This window comes from Calidris pugnax, unplaced genomic scaffold (assembly GCF_001431845.1).
Source record: "Calidris pugnax isolate Ruff unplaced genomic scaffold, ASM143184v1 scaffold95, whole genome shotgun sequence".
Classification (NCBI taxonomy): domain Eukaryota; kingdom Metazoa; phylum Chordata; class Aves; order Charadriiformes; family Scolopacidae; genus Calidris; species Calidris pugnax.
This window is the reverse complement of record NW_015090885.1, coordinates 8,805,356-8,831,933: the sequence shown is the minus strand read 5'-3', so window position 1 is coordinate 8,831,933 and position 26,578 is coordinate 8,805,356. Positions and strand designations below refer to the sequence as shown.

The following is a 26,578-nucleotide window of genomic DNA, read 5'->3' as shown; positions in this document are numbered from 1 at the left end:
GACTTTAAAAGCAGATGCTCCCAGTCATGTACTTTGTGTTGAGAAGAAGTAGCAGAGCAAGCTCACTGCATTTAACATTATGTTGAGTTAAAGTACACCAAATCAGTGGTAGTTCAACAAAGTTGCTGCTGTTCTGCTACACCTTTTTCAAAGGTAGTAGTATGGTATAGAGGCAAGGTAGATAGTAGGGAGAGAAATGCCTCTTCAGACATTGCATTATGCAGCATTAGACCCCTTAGTGCACTGAGATAGACCAAAAAAAAAAAAAAGTCCACAGAGGTGTTTAATTATCTTGGAAATGCTAAGAACAGATGTTCGGAATACCTTGGTGCTTATGTGCCTTGAGTTGACCACTGTATTGTTAACTGTGCAAAATGCTAAATTGTAACAAAATCTGTTCTGGGCTCTTGTTTAAAATTCATGAGCATCATAGCATATTTGTGGACTAGAGGAAGGTTTTTTCAGTTGTTCAATGAATAGCTGAAGGAACATTGTAAGTACAAGCAAGCTGTCTGTCTCCATCAGTTGCTTTAAGTGAAAGAAAGTATGGGCAAAAACTCTGACAGCTGTAGACCACATTCTAATTAATTATTACTTTGAATTTAGGCAATGATACAAAATATTCTGGTTAATGATGTGTTTCACATCTTGGTATGCTTTAGAGAAATCAGTGGACCTGATTCTTATGGGTTTTTTTTGTGTGCGCATGTGCACGTGCTGAAGTTACTTTCCGGTGACCATACAGTAACGAGTATATTACTTCAGCTTACTTATTAAGCTTTATATTAAAATCAGGGTTGTAAATGGAGGAGGGAAAGGTCCAAAAGAAGGAAATTGCAGTGTATGTGTATAACATAATGGATGGTTCTAGTGATACATAGTTTATATTTTTTTTTTATCACTAGAAAAGCACTAGAAATTTTCTAGGCACTTGCATCAGTAAGAGATCATTTGATTTTGGAGGGTACTTTGCACCATTCAATGACACGTGCAAGCAGGATATAATTTGAGATAAAACTTGTGCTTATGAAAACAAACATTCAATGTGTTTGGTTTTTTGTGTTTTTTTTTCTTTTTCCCCTTGTGGGATTGTCTTTCTAAATAACTTTCATCTTGTGTAATAACAAGAATATACTTAGTGTTTTGGCAGACTTGGAGACTCCACCTTGACTTTCTGTTTATGCATGTTATGTAAGTTCACAGACTTGCTAAACTGTGAATAAAGTTATGAATATTCACTCATTTATATTCCTGAATCTTTGCCTTGAGAACATGGGTGCTTCATTATTTAGCCTTCCATTCTGTTTCAAATTCAACTTAAATGCCTTTATCGACTAAATGTGGCAGATTTCAAAAGGGAAGCTCTAGGAAAAGTTAGCTCTGACTTTTGTGACTGTTTCCCAGGGCTTGAATAGCTCTTACCTTATAAAGCACTTTTTTTTCCTTAACAGGGCCTGCAGAGATTATAACCTGCAGTTAGTCTTCAGGGCTGATAAAACCAGTATTTTTGGCTATGCACCAATCATACGGCTTACAGGAGGAGACTTCAGTTATGATTGCTGGGTTTTAGCAGAAACCAAATGTATTTCAGTTCTGAGAACTCTTAAACTTGGGCAAATCAGTGTGGTCATCAAAGTCATATTTGCCAAAATGAATCTGCAGTTTATGTCAGACCCTGTTTTTAGGTTGAAGATGGTTTATTATTTGAGACCTCACCGTACAATAGGAGCAGATGTTTCAGCAATATCCCTTTATATTCAACGCCATCAATAACTTAAATTTTTAACCAGCCCTCATGTTCATACTGTTCTGTCTTGTAAGAGCATATACTTACAGCTCACAGTGCAAAACCTTCTTCGAAGTAAAGCCGTCTGAGTTTTGAAGCTGTAGTTTTTCACAAGTGGGGCTCCTGGACGCTCTCTTACTGGAGTCTTGGCTTACACTGTTCTGGCCAAGGGTCTTTTCTGAATCCCCATCTCAGCTGCGTGTAAAGGATTCTCTCTAAAAAAGGAACATGGTAACAGAAGGCTGGTCATGATTTAGCTTCTGCACTGTTCTTCAGAGATCGGTGCTTTTGGCCATGCTTTGATTTCTTCCTTTCAACAAGCTGAATTTCACATCTGTTTCTTCTGCTTTGTGCTACCAAGTTACATAAAAGAGTTGAAGAGACCCGATGAACTCACCCCTGCAGAGAGAGCTTACTGGTGTGAGGCAAGTACAGGCTGTCTTTGCCCTCCAGAAAGGGAGATAGCAAGCAACAGCATTAAATATATATATGTAGTGTTTTGGCATATTGAATGGAAAACTAAAAGACAGAAAATAAAAACCAACAAACGAAGACCAAAATCTGATATTGAATAAAGGGAATCAAGTAGTTTATATCTCAGAAGAACATGATTTCAGTCACTTCATCTCAGCCCTTGGTTTGAACTTTCAAAGCTGTTTTGGCAACCATGAGGGATAAAGAGTAAGTTTGGCAGAACACAAGGTTTCTCAGGTCTTAATACATTAACTGTTTTGTTTGGTTTCCTTCTCAAACTTGGATTAACACCATACAAATGCTGTATAACTGTTCAGATGGGAGCAGTGGTGGTGAGGGGAAAAGTAAAAACTGCAGTACACTGAACACCACTGCAATTTAACTGTTAAGAGTAAAAAATGCAAATGTTAATATTTTTTTCAGGGTTTTTTTTTCATTCCCACTTGGTGCTGCTATCTGATTTAATGTAAAGCAACTGGTTGAGAGACTAGTATGCTAATTTGAAATTACCTGAGGAGAGGGAAAATCTTAATGTAAAAAATATGTGGTTAGCAATATGGTGTCACTTAACAACATGGAGTAAACCCTCCCTGTTAAGATATGAATTTTGCTTCACAAATCACAATGTAAAATCCTCCTTAAATAACTAAAGACACCCTTTACTGAAGGCTTTCTTTGAACTTTGACAGAGTCTCCTGAAGATGTGGCTCCAACAGTTGGGTTTTCCAAGATTGACCTTAAACAGGGACGCTTTGAAGTCACCATCTTTGATTTAGGAGGTGGAAAACGAATTCGAAATATCTGGAGAAATTACTATGCTGAGTCCTACGGTGTAATATTTGTTGTGGATTCCAGTGACATTGCAAGAATGGAAGAAACAAAGCAAACCATGATAGAAGTTTTAAACAGCCCTAAGATATCAGGAAAACCTGTGCTAGTGTAAGTAATGTTCATAAATATTCTCCTAATAATCTGTACTTTTGTAAATTTTGCCCTTCGGTATGCCTTCTAAAGAAGTACTTATGTATGGTATAAACAGAAATGTAAAGTATGTTAACACTACTATAACTTTAGCACCAAGAAATATCTCAATTGGTTGTACAGTATTTCTGAAGTATTTATTTATGCTGATCTTACTATCAGACTAGTCAACAAAGGCTATTCTTTCTTTCTTTCTTGTTTATTTCCTTTCTTTTTTAATTCTTTCCTTCTTTCCCTCTTGAGTACATGGTGATATACTGAATCCTTTCACTGCATCTGCATTTAGTCCTTCTCAGGGATATTTATTTCCCTTCCCTTTCCCTTTCCTTCTCCTGTCATTAGCAGTGGAAAAATAATAAGTTGGGTTTTCTCTTTTAACTCTTAAAAATTCTTATGATCCTTGAAATGGTACGATAGGTTAAAGGCTTTGCAAGTTTGGCATGGCAACATGGTGTAAAATTATGGTTACTATTTGGACCTACATAAATGACTTAAATTGTAAATGGTTCATTATATTCTACAATACCAGTAATCAGCAATAAATATCTTGTTCACTTAACACATGGTGGTGCTGCTGATACATGATCAGCAAAAATTCATTAAAGAAGGCTTGCTTTAATAGTATTTGGCATATGCTTTTGTTTTGGTGCATGTGTTTTAATGCAAAAAACAAAGTTTAACTTTCAAAAAGTCTAGAGACATTCTTTCACAGAATGGATAGATTCACAGACTTTTCATCTTCAAAACTAGGTTTTGTAGAATATTGGAAATAACATTTATTAAATTCAGCTGCACAAGAGGTCTTTGAGGACAAATACCCTTTTGAAGTTACAAGATAAACTATGAAAGTTAAAAATGGTTTATCAGGACAATAACTTTGTCTGGTGTGCATAAGACCTCCATAATGCATTAATTGCACAACATTCCTGTGATAGAACGGATCTGTAAAGCTAAGAGGAGAGGCCTCTTTTAAGAAGTAGTGATGATCTGGTGGTTGGAAGGGGAAACTGGCTAATCTGTTTTGATCAAGTGGAGTGTAGTGCAGCAAAATAATAGTGTATATGTTGAAAAATGGATTTTAACTTCCATTGCTGTCTGAACGTTATTAGTACAGGGAAGGCAATAAAACCAACTTAATGCAGCTACTTTAACTCAAATCTGTTCTGAAAACACAACTGTGAGAGATGACAAGTGTGCAGTGTTTCTAAATGAATAGTTTTAGATTTTTTGCTTTTCATAGAAATCTTTATGCTCTGATCCCATAATAGAGTTTATTTGGCTGTACCTGCAGAAAGCCCTCACTTTTCTGGGACTTGATCTTGCTTTTCAATCCATGTTATTAGCTAATCAGAAGGTAGAGTGTATTGACTGAGTCTAATGATGACTAAACTAAGTTTGTTGATGTTATTGTTGTCTAATTGATTGAACCTTGAGCCTTTGAACAGAATTTGCTCTTGCAGTGTCCCAGTTCTGTGGAAGTGCCCAGTAGTTCTTCATTTTATCCTCCCTATATGAGCCTGCATCTTGAGTTACAAACTCTTTCCTGTATTGTCTTTGCTTTCTGTTTGGTGTCTCTGTTCATGGCATAGCTCTGCTACTTTTGGCATGTTTAAATTACATAAACCTTTGAACTTGTTTCAGTGTTTGAAGTATTTCTTATGTTGTGAAGTAGGAGGGCTTGGTCAGTAGGCAGCAGTGTTTGTGGTATGGAAATAGAGTGCTTAGCAAATGAGATTAAACTGATCCCATGCACCTTCCTTTCCCTGACGATGCCTTTGATTGGAGATGCAAACCCCCCTCACTCGTACTTGCCAAGCAACAGTTTTGTGGCATAATTTTTTTCCCCTTAAATCCCTAAAACTGAATAATGAAAATGTATCAAGAGGAGAATAAAGGAAACAGCAGATTTCCAAATTTGTGATGAAAGTTAGCCTTTTTTAATATTTCATTCTTCTAAGAATGTTCAGCTTCTGGTGTTGGGTTTTTTTCGGTTTGTTTGGATTTTTTTTAATAATGAAATATTTGGTTTCCACATAGCAATAAGTTCTCTAATGTCTTGTGAAGTTTCTAATTAGTACATTTTAATCTGTGCGTGTATGTGTGAGGCCAGTATTTACTGAAAACAATACATTGACCTCTGAGTATCAAATCCAGGAAAGTTGAATTTTATTTTAAGTAATTCCCTTCTCTCCCATGCTCTTGCAGTGCAGAGCACAATCTATGTCTCTTTCCATAGAATATTCTTATAATTTCATGCCAGAAGAGAGAGACTTCTTCTCTGTCACTTCCATGCTCCACAAATTTGTCTTTGGTCTGGACTACTGCTTTCCTCCAGCACATGAAATAAACAAGGAGAAGCAGAAAAACAGATGTAATTTTCTTATTTTCTGCTGTCTGTAGGAGCACAGATTTATCTGCTGTGTTGCTTGTATGCTTAAATACAAAGCACTAATTCATTAATATTTTAATAAGTACTAATTATCATCTAAAAAACTAATAAAAGAACCTAAACTCTAAAGGAATGAAAAGGAGTGAGCTATAACTTCAAAGTGTGTGTGTGCTGAAGAATGATGAAAGAGGTATTGGTGACTGGATCAGAATGAAATAATTAAAATGTTTATATTGGATATTCATGTTTCTTTTTAAGCATAGATTGAACCAATGTACCAAAATTTCGATAGTCAGCACTGAATTTTAGTCTGTTACTTACCCTAATTTGTGATACGTATGTAGTATCTTGTACAATGAAGTATATGTAAGTATGCTGTAGGATTGGATGTTAATCCATTCTGGATTTTGAAGGCAGCAGCAGAAGTTGCTGTATATGCCTTATCAGGTGTATCACTGTGTGTCCCTAGCATCTGCTTGTCTTTGAAATAACCTGCTCAATATGTCTTTTTTTTTCCTTTTTTTTTTGTGTACTTCTGGTAGGTAATAATCAGACAGACAGAATTACCTTTTTCATTTCATTTATGAGCTATCATCTATCTGGACAAAACTAATTTTGCCAGTTGGACTGTGGAAAAAGATGGACTTTGAAATAAACCATTGCTCATCAGACAATTTTAATTTGTGTATTTGTAAAGGAATATTCCAGTTAGGTTGTCATATTCATATTTGTGGCTGTCCTTTGTAATATTTTTGTTATTAGTTAATAAAACTTGAAAAGGAGTGATACTAGAGTGTTAGCAATGGTAAGGAGGCAGGAATTTGCCTCTGGACAAGAATTCTGATCTGTCAGAGTTTTCTTAATCTGCCTTTATACCATGGACTACCTCAGCATATATAAAAGAAAATCTTGAAACAGAAATTGCATTCCTTGTTAGGTAAATTAACATTTACTAGAACTTTAATCCTGTTTTACTTGTAGAATTTCTTGTGTCCAGAATGTTAGGGTTTGGATTAAGAAGAGTGCTGTTCTTGAATGCTTTTTAGAAAATTGTTGTTCGATAATAATTCCAAGAGGAAATAAAATACAATTTGCATAACTCTGTACTAATGAATAAACACATTCCCTAATATGCTCACCTTTTCTTACTCTGACCTCTCTCACTAGTTCCTGAAGTTTTACTCTCTCTCTCCTTCTCTTCCCTTCCTCTATTCAGCATCTCTTCTCTGGCTGGGTAAGCTCATGCTGTGTCTGGTTGTGGTGCAACAAGCGAAGTACTCAGCTGTCTGTTGCCTTTGAGAATAGGTAAAGTGAATAAATTAAAACTAGTTTTGGTCTCTCTTCTACCCATGTGAATTTGATATAGATCAGTGGTATGGTTATTGTAGGAGCTAACTGTCCTTGCAAAAGTGGTCTAAAAAAAGTAGTGGGGTGAAAAAACTTTTTTTTACTCAGGTAAGCAAATTTTGTTGTGATGTAATGGGTAAAATATATGCTGAATCATGAAGTTCCTTTATCTAAATATATCTCCTTTTTATCTTTAAAGATTTGAAAAAGAAAATAACATATCCTAATTTAGATAATGGTATGTTTCTTCCTATGAAAAGACACTGTTGTTTATGAGTAACATTTAAATAAAAGTATTCTCCAGCTGTTTGCTGTTACATGATGCAGGTTTGTCCACTACTCCACTATGGAAAAAAAACTAAAAAAGAACCAAAACGCCTACAAACACAAAACTCAAAAAGAAACACAAAAAACCAAAAGCCCTACCAAACACAAAAAACCCCTGACACACAAAAAACCAAGAATAGGAACAAACTTCAACAGTGATGCACTTAATGTTCACCCGGAAAGGATTGGCAGTCTTTGACATACAGTCATTAATAGAAATAGACAAACTTTTTTTTTTTTTTCCTTTTTGAACAGCACAGTAATTATGTGGTTTGTTTACATTGAGAGATTTAGTCATTTACTCCCTTCCCTCTCCCACCACCCTATTTTTTTTTTTTTGTTCCTTGGGTGCTGACACCACAATGAGCCATGCTGTGTGTTTGGTTGCTGGGTCACTTACTTCTTCTTGGAGACAAACGGTTTCATGTCCTCCCTCTTCCAGGGAGGACATGTCTGTATAACACTGTAGTTTGGTCAGATAGTTGGAATGTAGACCACACCAGCTTCAGCTCCTACTCATCCTACTTTAACACTGCATCAGCAGGTCTTGCGCGCTACATGCCCTCATGCAATGTCCCCAAACTTTAGGTGTATCACATCAGAATGAACAATTCTTTCATTGCACTGAGTGTGATTTTGGACATGCTAAATTACATATATAAAATTATTTTATTTTTAAGTCCTAAGACCAGAGGGATGTCACACGCAGCCCAACAAGAGATTGGGGTCAGGTGCTGTAGCGTGGATGTGACCAGTCTTATCCAGAAGGGGATCTCCAAAAGCTCTTCACTCCAAACAGCGTACATGGGTGCCGGTCCGTACCACTTAATCCAAGGGCCGGAGCTTGCTTTCTGGGACTGTCCCCAAAGACAGTGTAGTTATTATTTATCACCCAAGTGCGCAACTAGGTTAATGTGTGTATTTGGAAGAAGGTGGGGAGGAGAGGCTGGGCTATGTTGTCCAGCTGGGACTGTGATGTGTACAGTAAGTGTTTTAATCCTAGTGTATAGGGAAGTGTGCAAATGAGACCCTCAGTTCTTTCATGAAGTATGTGGAAAATTATGTCCATAACAAATACTTAAAAATCTTTCCAGTAGAAGAGTGGGTTATTTTTCAAAATGCATGTGTTTTATTCTGGAAAAAGGAACTTTTTTCCTTAAAAATCTGGGGTTTCTTTATATACTATCTTTTCCCAGTAAATATGCTATTTCTATTATTTCTTTGAATAACAGAACGTTTCCCAGAATATTTTTTCCTATTTTGTTTTACATCTGCCCAAAACAAACAACAGTCCTTTCTGAAAAGCAGTGGGAAGTCATGTCAATTTACGTCACTGCATGTCTTCTTAGATGTCTTTTGTTTGTAATCAACTTTATACTGTGAGTAGTGCTAGCAAGATACTGCTGTGAATTATGAGTAGATAGGTCTTATTTCAAAATGGAGAACAAGATCCATTACTGAAGTTTGAGGTGCAGTCTTCATTACAGAGCAAAGTAGAGTTGGAGTCACTGACTCACTCTTCCTTTTGGCATCTTTCCTTCCACCCCAAGCTATTGTATTATGGTATACCCTAATTCCATAGTATGCCTATGGATGTGACAAATCTGCTTTTTGCTGAGGGTAAGAAGAGACACTGTTGAGAGAAGAAAAGTAAAGGGGAAGACAACTCTTGCTCCTTATCCTCCCCGATAAAGGAACGGGTAGTGAGCCTTAGCACTATTTAGGGAGAAATGGAGGCCAGGAAAAAGAACAGGCTGAATTGTTCAATGTGGACATAGGGTTAGTACAAGATGCTATATTACAGTAATATATGGATATAAGAGTTCTGATACTGTTCAGCTTGATACTTGCTTGAAATTGAAGTGACATCTTATCTATCACTGCCCATGGAGGTATCACCGTATCATTTTAAGACAGTTTTCCTAAAGTGCTGGTGCTATTGGCTGTTATTGCCTTTTAGTACAAATTACTTGAAGACGTTAAACTTTATATTTGGCTTTTTTTTTTACTGTTCTACTGTGTTACTACTTAATTTATGTATGCTTTGCTCGTGTAGGCCTTGTTTAACATTCAAGAGCTTAAGCAGTTAATCAGTCTGTTATGTGTGGGGAAACTGAGTTGTAGAAAGTAAGAGTTCTTGCAGTTTTAACGTTCATGGGTCAATTCTATGCAAGTTTAAATTCTCTTTTAATTTTTTTTTCTCCTTCCTCCAAGCCTCCTTCCTTCTCCTTTTCTCCAAGCAGGAACAGTTAGGCCTCATATTATGTAGCCGAGTACTGTTTTGTTTGGTGTTATTTTGGGATTTGGTTTTTTTGTTTGTTTGTTTTGTTGTTGTTTTTTTTTTTTACTTTGACATGAAACACATGCAAGAGGAAATATAAGTCCGTGTGCTATGGCTGATATTTTTATACCAGAGAGATTGCTGGGCAGGTATTTATATATATTTTTTTGGTAGAGAGCTACTTTCTACCTTAATTTTGGTGATGAGTGATTATAGCTATTGTTATTTCATATTTGTTATTAGAACACTAGCAGTTCTGATTTAATTTGTTTGCTCTTCCGCATAACTATGTAACTTAAAAAAACACTGGAAAGTTATTTCAATGATTGCTGCAAAATTTCTATGTTAATCATTTTGAATGCTCAATATCATATTTTCACGATGTCAAACTAAGTTGTAGGTAATACTAATTACTTTAATAGCACCTCATATTCAGAAAAAGCTTTCCACAAGTCTTTCTGGTTTTCTTTCTGCTCAGTTCTTCTGCAGTGTGTTATTTATGTTTCTGCTATGCCCTTTTCTAACCAATATACAACTGAAAACTACCTGGATTATTTACTTGTGTATGGCTAGGCAGTTGTCTTCCTGAGTATTAGTGAAACTCTAGTTTTCTTCCAGGATTTAAAGTACAGCTGCTGTTTAACAAGACCATGTTTACTTCAAAGAAACATATATGTTGTGCGAAAAGGAAGGGCTAGCAGGGGAACACATTTCTCTCTCGGATAAGGATGCTTCTGTGAACACTCCTGCATGGAGGATGCTTTGTAAACGGCTGGTGTTTGTTGTGGTTTTTTTTTTTTGGTCTTCTGTCAATGTTGGCTGCAATAATCCTGCACAGACTGAATGCCTTTCTTTTTAAGGCCCAGGAGAGGAGGAAGGGTCTATCTGTTATTTACCTTTGTTTTTTTCCTAAAAGTAAGAACAGGAACAGAAGATAGGGTGGTGTTTCTGTGTTGTGCATATTTCTGTGTGTATTATACTTTTGTATACATACACGCCCACATATATATATGAAAGAACATGTTGGCCATAGCAACTTTTTTCTCTGTATTGCCTGTTAGCTAGTTTCTACTCTGCCCTTGGAATGTAAAGGTAGCTTCCATATATGTAACAGTTAAGGGAGATTATTTAATGGAATAGTATCAGTGGTGTCGTTATCTAATTTTATTTTTTGTTGCTGCTGTGTAAACAATCTTTTTCACTTTAAGGTTCAGACCTCTGATTGTACCCTGTTAACACTTAATTTCAGGATGAAGAGTACCCAACTATTTATAAATATCACAATGTGAAAATAATTTGGTAGTCCCTTTCGATAGTAGACTAATTGCGTCTAGTGGAAAAAAAATCAAAGACATCTAGCTCACTTAATGTCTTGCAAAATTGCAGTGCAATTTGCTCCGACTTCTCTGACTGTATCCAGATATAGTGGTATTGATTGTGTCTTTACACAGCATAAAGTAGTTCAGAAATATGTTCCTGGTTTGGTGTTTAGTTTGGGGGCTTTTTCTTTTCCTTTTGGAAATAGCTTTTTGATTTGCATTATTATTTTCTGTTAAATTCCATTAGAGCATTATTTCTCATTCAGTTCCAAAAGGGGTTGGGTAGAGGGCAGCAACCAACCATTGGGGCTATGGAAAGCAAAAGCACCCTCCGTCTGCAACCTTCTCTTCACTGCAGAAATAATTACAGCTGCAAAATAAAGCAGTGTTATACCTCCTGTTGTGCCAATTCAGCTGTTTCATGAAGAATGTCTAAGTTATCTTCAGGGACAGATTGAGTCAATGGCTAGCTGCTCTGTTTTAGGTACTCAGGGAAGGTATTCTTATTTACTAATTCCTGGCTTATCTACATGAGGAGATTGTACATAATTGTACAATTAGCAGAATTTCATGGAGCCGTTTAGAGTTCTGGAAGCCCTCAACTAGTTCTTCTGGCCACTCCTGTAGTAGTGTAAATAAATGCATGTCCTATACCGTGTCCGGTTCTGGACTTCCCGCTACAAGAAGACTGTGAAGACAAATGTTGATTATATGGTAGTGAATCCGTGCTGCTCTGGTATTGGAGCGTGTAATGTATGAGGAGAATCAGAGAGCTGCGTTTATTCAGATTTAAGATGAAGAAGCTAAGGAAGAGATCTTCCTGCTGCCTACTAGTAAGATGTGAAGATAACAGAAAAAGGCTTTTCTCAGAGGCATGGTGGTAGGATGAGAAGGGGTGGACAAGATCTGCAACCAGGGAATTTCCTGTATTGATTTGAGCAAGAGATTGCTCTGGATGTCCCCCAGAAGTTCCTTCCAGCCTAAACTGTTCTCTGGTTCTAGATTATGTTTATAAGCATGGAGTTTAATTTTTTTTTCCTTCATTTTTGTACTAGTGAAAGTGAGACTGCAGAAGGAACTGCATATTTAGATAGGCTAGGCAGCAGTAAGAATGTGTCTTACCACTGTGTAATAAAGTGTCATATTGCCCTATCCTAACCTGGTAGGGGGTCTGCCTATGTAGCTGAATAAAGTAAACATCTTTATGTCAGTTTATTAATGCTTGGCTTCTCAGCAGGCTGCTAACAAATGTCTCTGTAGGTTTGGCGATGTGGTCTTCTGCTATGAGCAATATTTAATGTGTTCAGAAAATATCAGCTCAACACCTATTATATAATAAATATACATATATATATACACACACTATATATATATAATAACCCAATGTCTGTTTTGCATTGCATAAGATAGTGCACACTGCCCTACTATAACATGAGCATTATTTCATGGTGTTAAGTCAGTAAGCAAGCTTGTAAGTACCTTTTCCTATAGAGGTAGTATTGAAACACTCCTGATAACTGTTTTCTGACTTCTTGTTTGGTTTAGGCATCATGTTCTGGATTGTAACTAATGGTGTCTGCTGTATGTGTAGATTCTTCTTGTAGAATTTCAGATTCCTGGGAAAAAAAAAACCCTTGGAATTTGAACCAAGTAAATATGAGTGCTAAAAACCACAAGGCAATTAAAGATACTAATTAGTATTTTATAAAAGGTAACTCAACCATTCTTATGAAGCCTGTCTTTGAGATTAACAATATTTTCAATGCTTCTCAAAACCGCAGATAGCATGTTGGCACATTGTGTTAGAGTCAAAGTACAAAAAAGTGTCACTTGTGTCCTTTGATCCTTTCCCCTAGTTCATGTATTTCTGTGAAAACGATAAAATTCTTTTGCATTCTTCTAACTCTGTTTGGAAAAACAGATGCAGTTTTTCCTGAGAGCTCTGTGGTAGGGAAAATGGGAAGAAAAATGAAGCAATTGAGGGATCCTGAGACTGATCTACAAGATCAGTTTACTAAGTAGGAACCATTGGTATTTCAAATAGTTTATTTTTTTGTCACTTGCAGCATGGACAACACCAGCAGCATACTGCTTTGCAAGGGTTTCTTTTTCGATACTTGACTGCAAGCCCAAATTTTTCTTTGGATACTTGAGTGTATTCTTGAGTGTTGTTCATACAGATTTCAATGTTGTTGATCATCTCCCCTTGCTGCTCCACCAGAACTGATATCTGGATAAAAAGTTCCTGTAAGTCTTTGATCTGGTTCTCCAGATTGACTAGTTCTTTGTGTCTCTGTTCAATCTCCGAAAGCTGAGCTTTGGTAATTTTGACTTCAGTGAGTAGATTTTCATTGAAAATCTCCCACTTCCCTTGTTGGAGCATGTCATTGACTTCTTCCTCGGATACCTCTTTACCAGCTACTTCAAGCTGATGGACAATAAATCTTCTGCATTTCTCCTGCTTAGCATTTATAGCGTCGTTGTATGAGAGCATAGCATTTAGGTAACGGTGGGATAAGAAAGCGTGCTGGGAAGCTAGAATTCTTACTGTGGCACATGTTGGCCCGTGTTCATTTTCAGCTTTTTTCACTGTTTTTGACAGTTCATCCAAACATTTTCGTATGTGCTCTGCTTGAATTTTTATTTCTCTTGCTATGTTAGATTCCTTTTTCAGAACACTGAATCGTCTCATTGAAGATAGTAGGCTTTTTTGTTGTTGACTGAATTTATGAACTTCCTCCACCAAATTATTAATTTCATTCTGAAGCTTCTGGATTTCATGCAAGTGTCTTTCAGTTATGGGCTCTTTTTCGTAAATAATGGCCTGCTGTTCAAACTCCTCCGGCTCCTCCTCTTGTACAGTTGCACCGTTGTTTTCTCCAGCTGTCTGTAGTTCCTTGGCTCTCAGTTTAAGCTCTTGGAGGCGGTCTCTCATGGTTTTTATGTTCAGGGTCTTTTTTTCCAGGTTTTTTTTCCCCTCTTGCAACACAGAGAGTTAACTCCAATATTGTGTCTCACTGTAATCAAAGTGTTACAACAATCAACGTTAGCAGTTATATGTATGCATGAAATCTAGTTTTGGAAATCAGAGCTACTTCCCTCTGCACGGAAGTAAAGGTAGCAAAGAATTGGAAGTGGTAGGCATTCTGAACAAATGTACAAGATAGGTGGTGCCAGTGTACTCCACCATTTAATCCAGTTTATGTAAGACTTAATCATAACCTTAAGTTTTTAATTTATCTTTAGATGGGTACAGTTAACTGTCTTCCCTCAGCTTCTTCACTATAGTGTTTCTTCCACATACGGTGATTTGTAGCCCAAGCCCATTTTTGTGTTAGATTTGTGGTGTATGGTCCGGAACTTAGAACAATGAGGAGTGTGGCATGTGGAGAGCACTCTTGGGGAAGAAGAAAGGAGTTACTTAAATTCTTATTTTATGGTAATTCCTTATTTGATGCAAACTAATCAACTCTTAAATCTTTTTGGTAATAGAAGTGAACCTCCTGTTCTATTTCTGGACTGTCAGTAGGAAACACACACTTCAGCTTTTGAGATTGAGACAGACTATCTCATGAATCAGAGTTCTGGCATGAATAAGTTACTTTAGGCTTTTACTTTGGCCACACTGAAAAACCTTTCTCCATTTTCCTTGCCTTCCATTGCCCTGGGGAGTTAAACTGATAGTAACTGATGCATCTAACTCTACAGCAAAACAAAACAACAGAACTCTAATAATTTAGTAGCAAAAAAATATATATATTTTTTTTTAATGTCTGAGTTTTCATAGTGGTGGATCTATTTCATTAATATTGCAGCTTGAAGATTTTCTAAGCCTTTTTTTGGATTACTGTATCCTATTCTTACGTTGTCATTTGCTGTCTTCATAAAACTTGTGCAAATGCCCTTTGCAGACCATAGTGTGATACGATTCAGTACTGTTTCTTTTTTAATAGCAAGTGGATTTAGTTCTGTTTCCTATCCTAGCTGTTGTGCAAGTTTTGCTGGGGATATAATTTAGAGAAAGTTTCTGTTGCATATGTTTTAGAAAATATCTAAGTTCAACTATTTTTAATTATAGGGAATAAAGTATTATCCTTAAACTCTAAATGAATGTTTTCCTTGAATTATGATCAAGAATGAAAAATTTCAGTAAAAAGCAGAATTTTCAGGACTAGAAGATTATGGGATTTTTACGGGGTCTTCTAGTTAACTCAAACGTGTGTCTTTCAAAGGGCTGTTCAAGCATAAATGTTAAACAGTACAGTAGTATCTTTTTGCTGTTTTCAGAAGTTTCAGGGCAGTCTTCTGAAATAGTAGTGTTTTAGAGGTGCATTTCTTCTTAAACCTGAATTATAAAGATTTTTTTTTATAAATTAGCACAGTATTTATCTATAGTATCCAAAAGGATGCATTTATAACAACTGCAAAAGATCAATCCAGTAGCCTGTCAATATGCAGAAGATTTTGTTACATTCGAACAGCTTCAAATGATACTACTTTGCTATCTCTGCTCCCTTATGCATATTTAAAGTCCCTAAATAGATTTTTGCGTAATGTAAGTCATGGAGTTGAACTGTGTAAACATGTCTTCCACAAATTTAAATCTAGCTCTCTGCAGGGGGATTAGCTGAACAACAAAACCTGAAATGCTACAGAGATCAATCGTGAGAAAGAATGTTGATATTCTACCCTAGTGTGGATTTCCCTTACTGCTTTTTATTTTTCCCCTTAATGCCTTAATATCTGAATTTAGTGTTTGTTGATTCACATCAAGAGAATCCAAAAAGCCTGGCAGTCATTAGAAGTTACAGTAATGTTCTGAGACTTGTGATCAGGCAAGCTTGTAAGTAATTTCTTGGAAAACATTACTTTGGGATGGGGAAAATGCAACTTGTATTAATTTTGTTACAGTAATTCCTCTTCATTGCCTAACTTGCTGTGTATCTCCCCACAGCAGAAGTCAGGCAATTTCTTCAAGGTAACATTCTTTAGGAATGTTTCAGAGCTGCTTGGCACCACTGACACTGCTGCAGGGAAAGTTCAGTCTGGGGCATGTGAACGGAACCAGGAGTGCTAAACGGGGCTTCAGAGAAGTGACCTGAAAATCTGTTTTAGTATAGCCTAACACATCTGTTGACCCATGTTAATTTAGCATGGCTTGACAAGCCTGTGATTAAAAGCAAATTCTAAGAGCACCATTAATGCTTATGATGTGAGGTGGCAAGACTTTCTTGTATCTAAGAGAATGCAAGTAATTACTGAAAAGCTCTAAAACATGCATGCAGTAATCCAGTTATTCCTTCAGAACACAGTATAATTTCTCAAAAGGGCAGTTATGAATTTTTCATATGATTAATCTCCTATGGTTTGAAAGTAAGTTAAACACAGGAGCATAAGAACTGTACTGGGCTTTATCTTCAGTGTGTGTATCCATTAACGATTGACATCTGCTTTTCAATGTTTTGGGTGTATTGGTCATGAAATAGTTGTATTCCTTGGGTGAGGGGAAGGAATTTGCAATAGAATTGCAAATGTGGAAGTATTCTCAAATATCAAACTTGCAAGAAGTAAGCAGAAAATGGAAAATTGCTGTTAATGGAAATTTTTTTTCCTTGTTTAAAGATCAGTGTCACTAATGAGTGGAATGTAAGCAAATGAACCCTAGTTTTTTATCTTATATCCTATTAGGCTTGCCTCTAAAACTTGCCACTGAAAGTGTTTGCCAATAAATGTGGTTGATTATACTGGCAACTGAAGTGCATGCTGGTTTCAAATAAATAAGGAAGCCTTCATGACAAGGATAACCTTGGAAATTTTTGGCTTGGCTTCTTGAGTGTTCCACAAGAAGCTTTGTTCATATACCGAGTCCTTGTTGTTCTCCTCCGTGTTTGTGTATGTGTATAGGGGCACGTCCTGTTGTTCTTATGATTGAGATGAAAGATCTATTTCCTTGAAGTTTTTGTCAATAGAGGGATAATATACCTATTCTTTTAGAGTTCAGTAAAGGGAATATGTGGACTGAAAGCATGCCAGTGATTTAGTGTGTCCCCTACTTTCAAAAAAACATGTTAAAAGATGATAGTGAAGCAATGAAGTAGCACAGCCTAGCACATACTCATCAGACTTTTTCTTCATCAAAGGTTGGAAGATTTGGGTTAAAACAGTTAAGAGGCTAACTGCAGTAAATGTGAAACAAATCAGTAGGCAGGAAAGCATTAGCTTTTTAAAAAGTAGCTTCAAATTATTGACTGTTTTTAGAAATGGTTCTAAATGCTTTTATACATATAAATCTGAAGAGAACTGGTAAGGTTTGCCCATGTTTCTGGTCATTCCTCAGTCATAAATGCTGCCATGGCATCTTTTATCTGAATTGTTAGTGATGTTGAAACCATATGTTTGGAGCCAGATTCACAAGCTGCTAGCTGGTCTTTAATAAAAAACAGTCTGTAGAAATGGAGTTGCTCTAATAATATGTCTGCAATAACTTAGTCAAACTGATGTGGCACTGTGCCTTCTCTGTTCGCACTTTGAAGCAATGTAAGATTGAAAACATAGCCAAAGAACAGACAGGGCTATAGGATGGATTTGAAGCGGAGGTGGCAGGGGTAAGAAAGGAATAAGAGAAAGAATCAGGCCCAGTTTTGGCCCATACCTAAGTTGTACTTGGAGTTCAGGAATTATTGATATGCTTTCATACCCATTTGTGGGGAAAAAAAGTAGGAATGCCATGCAGCATTTCTGCTGGTCACTCTGGCATACCTTGTATTCTAAAAAGGCTTCCCTCCCCGCCCCTGGCAGTGTTTTAGTCATGTGGATCCACTGGTGATTCTGGTTGGCATCTTTATACATAGTTATATATAGTAGACAGTTTCAGAAACACAATTTTCACATCCTTCTGTATACGTTTTAAGGGTATTGCAAGAGTCTTTGCCTTCTGGTAACTTTATTGTGTTGCTCATCAGGGTTATGAATCTCTGTAGTCAAACTCATGACATGGGGCTGGGAAAGTCTTTACAATAACAATTATATCAGCACACTGACAAGGGGATAATAGATCCTGATGACTGGACCACCATTATTAATCTGTCATGATAATGTAAGTTCTAAATTCAAAGATAATTAATTTGATGGAAATGAAAATTTTTATATTATCTTCTCCATTTTTTAAGGGGAAAAAAAAAAGGCAGGTTGAAAGGTCCTTCTGCTTAATTGCAAGGCAGCCATATAGAATATTCTTCCACTTATCTAATTTATCAGTAGACCCAGTAAACAGGGAGCCTCCATCCAAAAAATGGGATTTGGACTGCATAAAGTTAAAAGGCATAAATGGGTATGTGAAGTAGGTAAGTTGATCATACAGAACTCCCATTACTGGATGTAATTAGATTTAATGGCTTCTTTTTTGGCTTTGATAAATTGTTTTATTTCCTCCCCACGCCCTGACTTACTAAAACCTCCTGTCTATTTTAATTTTCGTAGTTTTGTTCACTGTTTCTTGGTTACCTAGCACCTTCGTTAAAATGCCTGACACAAAAGGCTCTGTTTTTACTTGAGCTTTGATGCAATTTGCATGCCGCCTTACATTCATTTTAACATACTGTGGTCCACCAGGAGAAGAGGACTTGCAGACAAGCAAGGGACAGAACTCAGTCTTTAAGAGCTCTTTGAGATGTATGGCCTGTGTTCTGCATCAGACTCCTTTCTTCACCTCTGCTGAAATAGCTACTGTTTACTTTTTTTTATGATTGCAACAAAAATAAGGGTCAGTTTGTTTTCCTGTTCCTGAGTTATGAGTCAATTAATGGTACTGGGTAGAGGACACTTTCAGGCAACAAGTCCCAAAGGAATTTCAAGGTACAAGTAATCTTATAGTTTTTTATTATTATTTTTGTAACCAATTTCCAGGCTGCAGTGAAGTTGCATTATATCTCTCTTATATGGTGCCAACAAACCCATATAACTGTTATTTTTGAGCACAATGGCTCTGAGTAACGTTTGGCATCATACTCTGGTTTGGAACTTGATTACCGTTTTAATTGTCTGAAGTTTAGCCACAAAAAATTAGTGAGACATGTACAATTTAAGTGCCTACAGTTTAAGATACTTGTAGTAGCCTGTGAGGAAAACTAGGAGTTTGAGTTGAAATTTCAGTTTTCTCCAAAGGCTGTGGTCTCTCATATATTCTTACAAAAGAAGAAGGAACTTGTTTAATGGTGTTTTGGAATCTTGCCCTACTACCCGAAGATATGTCTTAAGTAACTCAAGTGAGCAATCTTGCTACAGGTTATGTTTATTTTCTCCTTTGTTTAAGAAGTTTCCTTTAACTTAAGAAGTTTCCTTTAACTTAAATACCTTGTAAACAAACACGCTTAAACCAAGGATTATCACACAGCAAGGTGGTTGGATGAACATATCCTCTTAAAGCATCTCTGTCTTAAGATGATAAGTCCTTGGAAAAACATATTTATAAATAGTTCTAAGTTCAAGTTTCTGTTTGTGGGAAGTATGGGAGTGGTTGAACAGGAAAATACCAAAGGCAGAGAACTTGCCCTGGTTATGAGACTAAAAATAGATGTCATTATATGTGGAAGGTAGCTAAATTGTATCAGAGTATATAGGACATGTAGTGCAAAATCAGTAGCATTTTCAGCACAGGGAACCTAAGTGCTAATGGGTATCTTATTCTTAATATTAAAAAAATACTATCATGCAAAGCCTGTTTGCGTTTGTCAGCCTTTGTCTCTGGGAAATAATCCGTAGCACTTATGATTGCAACAAAAATAAGGGTCAGTTTGTTTTCCTGTTCCTGAGTTATGAGTCAATTAATGGTACTGGGTAGAGGACACTTTCAGGCAACAAGTCCCAAAGGAATTTCAAGGTACAAGTAATCTTATAGTTTTTTATTATTATTTTTGTAACCAATTTCCAGGCTGCAGTGAAGTTGCATTATATCTCTTATATGGTGCCAACAAACCCATATAACTGTTATTTTTGAGCACAATGGCTCTGAGTAACGTTTGGCATCATACTCTGGTTTGGAACTTGATTACCGTTTTAATTGTCTGAAGTTTAGCCACAAAAAATTAGTGAGACATGTACAATTTAAGTGCCTACAGTTTAAGATACTTGTAGTAGCCTGTGAGGAAAACTAGGAGTTTGAGTTGAAATTTCAGTTTTCTCCAAAGGCTGTGGTCTCTCATATATTCTTACAAAAGAAGAAGGAACTTGTTTAATGGTGTTTTGGAATCTTGCCCTACTACCCGAAGATATGTCTTAAGTAACTCAAGTGAGCAATCTTGCTACAGGTTATGTTTATTTTCTCCTTTGTTTAAGAAGTTTCCTTTAACTTAAGACGTTTCCTTTAACTTAAATACCTTGTAAACAAACACGCTTAAACCAAGGATTATCACACAGCAAGGTGGTTGGATGAACATATCCTCTTAAAGCATCTCTGTCTTAAGATGATAAGTCCTTGGAAAAACATATTTATAAATAGTTCTAAGTTCAAGTTTCTGTTTGTGGGAAGTATGGGAGTGGTTGAACAGGAAAATACCAAAGGCAGAGAACTTGCCCTGGTTATGAGACTAAAAATAGATGTCATTATATGTGGAAGGTAGCTAAATTGTATCAGAGTATATAGGACATGTAGTGCAAAATCAGTAGCATTTTCAGCACAGGGAACCTAAGTGCTAATGGGTATCTTATTCTTAATATTAAAAAAATACTATCATGCAAAGCCTGTTTGCGTTTGTCAGCCTTTGTCTCTGGGAAATAATCCGTAGCACGTTGATTCTGGCATTGCCTACCAACGTTGAGGAAATATAAACTGTTTGCTTGTCCCCTTGAGACAATGTTACCCACCCTAACTGCCAAGAAGGCTACCAGTGAAACCAGAGTGACCAATCTGTGGGAGCATATAAACGGTGCTTTTGAAGCAAGGTAGCTTGGGAGTCGCTCTCATTAGTGTGAAATAGATCCTGGGAGGTGGAGAAATGTTGATACTGGGTGAAAACATGAGATTCGAATGGAATAAAACTGGTCTTGAGTATTCAAGGAGTTCATAAGATGGGTAAGAATGAGTCTAAAGTTGCTGGAAAAGTGTAACCAAATCATGCTGCTTGGAGTATGCCCTGCAAGGGAGATGTAGAGGGGGAAAACAGACTGTAGTTAAAATTTAAGTCAGATATTCTTGGGTGTTTGGCCAGAAATCTGTACCACAATCATGTTGTAGGAGATGTGGCTGTCTTGTGTTGATTGTGTGGTGTTGCATGGTACAGGAAAGAATCTGGAGAAAGAAGAGAAAGGAAAAACACAAGGTATAGACTTTAGCATTAGTGGAGTGGGAGAATACAGCAGTTTGTGAATCATCCATACTACAAGCTTTTATTCTTTCGAAATCTTTGCAACTGTCAGTACTTCCTTTACGTTCCAATTAGAAAAACATGGAGTTTTGTGCTATTCTATGAAGTACTTGGTTCAAAGATGCACCGTGAATCAGTAGCAAATTTGAGATTGTTCCTTGAAGCTTTGGAACCTTTGTTATGAATGTGTGGCTGCTTGAAGAAAAGTATCTATTTCCATGTCTACAGACAGCAATTCTCATTTCCCTACCAATACTTTGGGTAATGGAAGGTGGTGAGTTCATGCTTTTGCACTGACATAAGTCACAGTTACAGTGACGCATACTGCACCTACGTACAGCTCCTGACTGACAAAACAATGATCTCACTCTGTAAATCAGTTAGTCTGTAGATTATTCTCTGTAATTAGTAAGGGAATTGGAGTATCCCTTGATTAAAAGCAAAATTGAAGAACTTATTTAATGTTTTCATGGTGTTTTTTCACCTATTCAACCAGACATTTACAGTCAGTAGTGCTCTTTAAGAGACCTCAGAAATGAGCAGTACAGAGAAGTAAATGTAGGTACCTGAGTTTTTGTTTATTTCCAGCAAGAATAATACTGGAAATCAGCACCTTCACTTAATTAGCTGGTGCAAATATGATGGCCACCTATAGGTCACAGAAATCCAGAAAGAAAATCATAATCTCCTCTGCCAAAGGATAACATAATTAAGGTCCAGGTATTGATGTATTTGTAAAGCAGTATTTGACAATAAATTAGGAGCAAGAGAAAAGGCTGCACCAGGATAGAGAACAGGTCAAATTCTTTCCATTTAAAAGAATATATAGCTTGAAGACCTAGTTAACGACTTTGTATTGCTATAAATCAGTTTCAAGATTTTTGTCTTCCTGACAGTAGAATTGCAGGCTCAAATTTTTACTGTAATATTCCACCTACTTTACATTCCCGTTTCATCTCTGTCAGTCCGTATAGCTACGTATCGCAGCCTTGGAACCCACCTGTAATGAATGTGAGGATTTCCAGGCCATTTTTTTAAAAACATATCTTACAGGCAACTTCGACTAAATAACTTAGTGTTTGCCTAGGTATTCATATATCAAGGTGAAATAGAGTATAAGAAAAAAATTCATATTTACAATTTTTTAAAATCTCATACAAAAATATATGGCAATAACATTTATTGCCATTGCTTTTGGAATTACACATCTGGAAGCTGAACATAATATTCTTGACGTGAGCTCAGACATCTCTCTGGATACAGGCTGTTTGATCAATAGGTATGATTAAACTGATAGCAGAGCAGTGTGTCAGAGAAATACGCTTTCGGTAAACAGGAACATGATTCAGACCTGAGGTAAGAATGAGGCCACTTAACCAAAATGAAACAAGTTCTAATTGTTGATGTTCTTGTGACCACTTCAAAAGGCAGTATGAGAATGAAGTTGCTCTTGAGTTGCCTAGAGATATTATAAACAGGATGAGTTTAGAATCTTATTTCTTACTGTTCTTTTATTTAATTGTGACCTGGAGGAACTGTTTAGGGAAAAGACTGCGTTAGAGAAATGTCTTGCCTTTCTCCCTGCAACTGCATGAAAGCAAACTCTTAATTGATGCTTGCAGGCAGACAATCTTGTAGCAATTTATCGTTATAGCTTACCTTAGTAGTCAAAGGATTGTTTTACATAAGAACTGAAGCTGTGAAAAGCAAACTAGAGAAATGAAATAAGCCAAGTAGAGAAAGAGCCTAGTGTCAAGCAGTAAAAAGTTACTGATTGGTTTGTAATGGTCAACAATCCAGAAGGAGCAGGGGTTTAGAGTGCTAAAGAAGAATGTAATTTAAGATCTGTTAACACCCACCATTTGGATTATTTACGTGTAGTTAGAAGCTTTTAAAGCAATCCGGGTAAAGTCCGTGGAAAGAAGGGGCTCAGGGCTAAATCTTAAGAGTGCCTTAGGTCCTCCATGGGAGGCCTGAAACTGTTGGCTGGTCCTCCTGTCTCCTTGTTTGTTAAAAATAGCAAGAATTTTGTTTTCTGTGACTTCCTCCAAAAGCCAATGAGCTGCCAGTAACTGAAGAGGAAAGAACAAACAAAACAATCTGACAAACTGACGTCTTTCTGCCTGTTTGTAGATCAGGAGTTTCTTTCATGTATGTTAACATAAGCACAGCATAAAGAGACTAACAAACCTTTTCTTGCTGTATCTGCTGAGGCCTCGCTTCTCTAGGATAAAACATCCTCCTGATTGCTGTCCGCCAGACTGCCCAAGAAAAAAAGTTAATAGATGAGAGATGAAATTTCTGAAGGGAAAAAAAGGTAGAACAGCATTTTTAAATAGAAGATGGACTGTAGACTGAAGAATATGACATTGTTCTTTCACTTGTGTTAGGCTGCTGTTAAGTTCAAAAGTTCTCTCTTCGTTTTCCCCAGAATGCTAATTCAGTCACTCAAAGCTATGGCTTCTTGAAGTAGCTTAAAGGCTAATATTCTTGATCTTATATAAACCATTCTCATAAATATACATTTTCCTTAAGTTACTTTTAATCATGTTGATAGTTCTGATACTATAATATTTTGACTCCAGGGATGCTTTGCTCTTTGTTAATTTTCGTGGCCACCATGCAGGTTTGACCCAAAATTATGGGTTTGTGTAACTGATTCTGATTAAACTTAACTCCAAAAGCAGCACTTCTGAGACACTTCTACAGGTTACCCCCCCTCCCCCTACAATGTGTACCCTCTGCAGTATTTAGGTTTCAGTGTTATGTTGCTGTATGAGAATCTTACACAAGTGTTGAGGAATGTGTAAGTTGAAAAGTAACAGTGATTTAAAAAACCCCTTCCAACTCTGCAAAACAAGAAAACAAAAACACATGCACGCACATACCCTCACACAAAATACCCTCTTCTCAAATAAACCCTTTCTGTAACACCTCTTGGATTTTTGATGAAAGCTGAGATACAAATGTGTCCTTTTTATACTGGATTTTTTTTCACCAGATCTTGCGGATTGCGAAGTAAACTTTAATACTGATTATTTTTTTTTATTCCTCTTTGATCAATAATTTATATTTTAGAAACAGGTCAAGGAGCACACATAGTTTGCATTCAGACTTTGTTTTTCTCTGGTATGTCTTCTGGCTTCTAAGAGAAATATTGTTACTGAACTGTAGATGTCAGTTGTGCCAATGCACACATACACTCCCTTTCCACATTGTTTCCCATGACTCTTAAAATAAAGTTCAAAAGCTCTCTAGTTGCTTAAAAAAATCCTGCTTGATATAAAAGCAGTTGATGCCTACCTTTACTTTATTTCTTGTATAAAGTAAGTTTGTTACACTAAGAAGGTTCCAAATATGCTTTATGTGAAATTGAAATAAGCCAAGCATGATTTTATATATGAAAGCTTCTCTCTCAGCAAACTTAATATGATAAACCAACAGACACTCTTCTGTGCTTTCAAGTATATTCTGATATATACCTCCTACAGTTTTTAAACATGAAAAATTGCTATATATGAAGTTCTACTGACTTGGAAAATTAAAATCAAGGTCTATCCTTTAAGTTAACTCCGACGTATTCCCTAAAGAAGAAAGTTTTATGCATAAAACTTGCCTGAAAACCTAATATTCCTGTGCATGAGCGGCAGAGCTCTGAGACTATATTCACCCAGAGAAATACCCAATTCTTTGGAGGGTAGACATCCATTATTTGTATGCCTTGACACTTAGGCACATTACCATTCTAGACCACGCAACACAGCCTTTTTCAGATATTTGCAACTTTATAAACATTAAGTAAAAGAAAAGCCTTTACCTTTTAATCTTGTGCTGGTGGCTCTCTCGTTTATCCTTTACAGAGGAACTCCTGAGGGTAAGCTTCGGTATAATCTGAGAAGCATTGTTTCAAATATTTGCCTAAGTAATGTCTCTTGAGCGGCATTCCGTGCGGTATTTTCTGCGTGCCTTCTGCTTCTGGCTCTTAATTAATTGTCCAAGGGTTCATCTTCAGGAGCGGTGGTGTGAGAGAGAAACTGACTTCTCCAACTGCAGTAGACGGGCAAATTGATTACTTTCTACTTGGGGAATCTGGTTCTGCCTGTTTGAAACCCAGCCTCGCTGAGAGGCGGGTCGCTGCTGGAGCTGCCCAGGAGCAGGAAGTGTCTGGGAGCAGCTCCCTGGGTAGAGAGAGGCCTTGGGAGGTGCAGGTGGAGCACTGCCTGCCCAGGGACCCCAAAGGGAAGTGCAGGGGTTGCTGTCTTCTGCACTGTAGCACAAAGGAAAAAGGAAGCAAGGCTAAGTAATTCATGCATTGACTTGAAAGGGGGAAAAAAAAAATCCAGCATAATAATACCCTATATCATAGTATATCAGTACCTTCAAAATATTTGAACTCCATGTATAAGTTTGACCTAAAGGCTGAAGCCTTTCGGGTAAACAGGGGGCAGGGTCAGGGGTGTACAGGAGGAAATGTACAACCTGTGCCATCCCACTTCAGATCTCGGGGAGCATAAGGTGGAGACAGCTATTTGGATATGCTACTTTTCCAGATACAACAACTAAGCTGTATTTTATAGAATACAGTCAATATTGCAACAGGAGTGCTGTGGAGAAAATGGTAGCTAATTGACCAAAACGACAAGTCTTACACCTTTCAAGATATTAGAGGTTAAAAATCAGCAGCCACTGCGAGTTATAGAACATTAGTGTCACGCTCACGCTGAGCTATGCAGTTTACCAACATTTCCTTCTGCTTCAGCTGTGCTTTGTAGAATGTGCAGTCCGATAACAGTAAATATTGCAGTTATTTAATCCTGAGGTGAGAAAGGAATAGGCTGTGGCAACAAAGTGTGTGTTTGGAAATATTTTCTCCAGTTAGATCTAGATAGGAATTGACAGCACTGCTGAGGACTGCTTTTTGAGATTAAGGGGCAGTGCGGTAGGATTTTCAGATTGTGACAAAGATAGGTTAAATGAAAAAAAAAAAAAAAAAGTGGAGATAATTGTTTCCAGTTCTAATTACTTTCCATAGCTCTTTTGAATTTCAGTTTTTTGCTGGTTTAGCTTTGGCTCAAATACTGAGAGGACAATACTTGTCCCAGCTGGTTGGTGGGAAGGAATAGTGCTGGAGTATCATAAGCATATGGAAAATGTCATAGCTTCTGTATATGCATTGAACACCAGTTAGGGAATTTCTGCACTAAATCAGATACAGTACAAAGTACTGTAGAGTTTTTCTTTTTGTTGAGAAATAGGAATGGATTATCAAAGCAGGGGCTGGGTGGGAAAAGCCTTGTGCTCCTTATAGCTCTG

General features: G+C 36.9%; 2 protein-coding genes across 11 annotated transcripts in view; one reads left to right on the top strand and one right to left on the bottom strand.

Annotated features, from left to right (window-relative positions):
- Positions 1 to 26,578, top strand: part of ARL13B (ADP-ribosylation factor like GTPase 13B) — a 48,725-nt gene that overhangs the window by 7,585 nt on the left and 14,562 nt on the right. For all 9 annotated transcript variants that reach the window (XR_001412629.1, XM_014947378.1, XM_014947375.1 and 6 more), the window contains one exon: positions 2,950 to 3,199. Coding sequence is in view for 8 of the 9 variants with exons in the window: in XM_014947378.1 (XP_014802864.1) it covers positions 2,950 to 3,199 (250 nt within the window). In the remaining variant the exon portion in view is untranslated. The remainder of the gene's footprint in view (positions 1 to 2,949; positions 3,200 to 26,578) is intronic.
- STX19 (syntaxin 19) lies at positions 1,756 to 25,421 on the bottom strand. Of its 2 annotated transcripts, XM_014947383.1 has the most exons (5): positions 25,083 to 25,421; positions 23,456 to 23,526; positions 23,125 to 23,337; positions 12,384 to 13,921; positions 1,756 to 2,001 (listed from the first exon to the last, which is right to left on the bottom strand). In XM_014947383.1, exon 4 carries the CDS (start codon positions 13,837 to 13,839, stop codon positions 12,961 to 12,963), a length of 879 nt encoding a protein of 292 aa, XP_014802869.1. In that variant the 5' UTR covers positions 13,840 to 13,921; positions 23,125 to 23,337; positions 23,456 to 23,526; positions 25,083 to 25,421; the 3' UTR covers positions 1,756 to 2,001; positions 12,384 to 12,960. The 2 variants fall into 2 exon arrangements, with proteins under 2 accessions (XP_014802869.1, XP_014802868.1); XM_014947382.1 differs by lacking the exon at positions 23,125 to 23,337.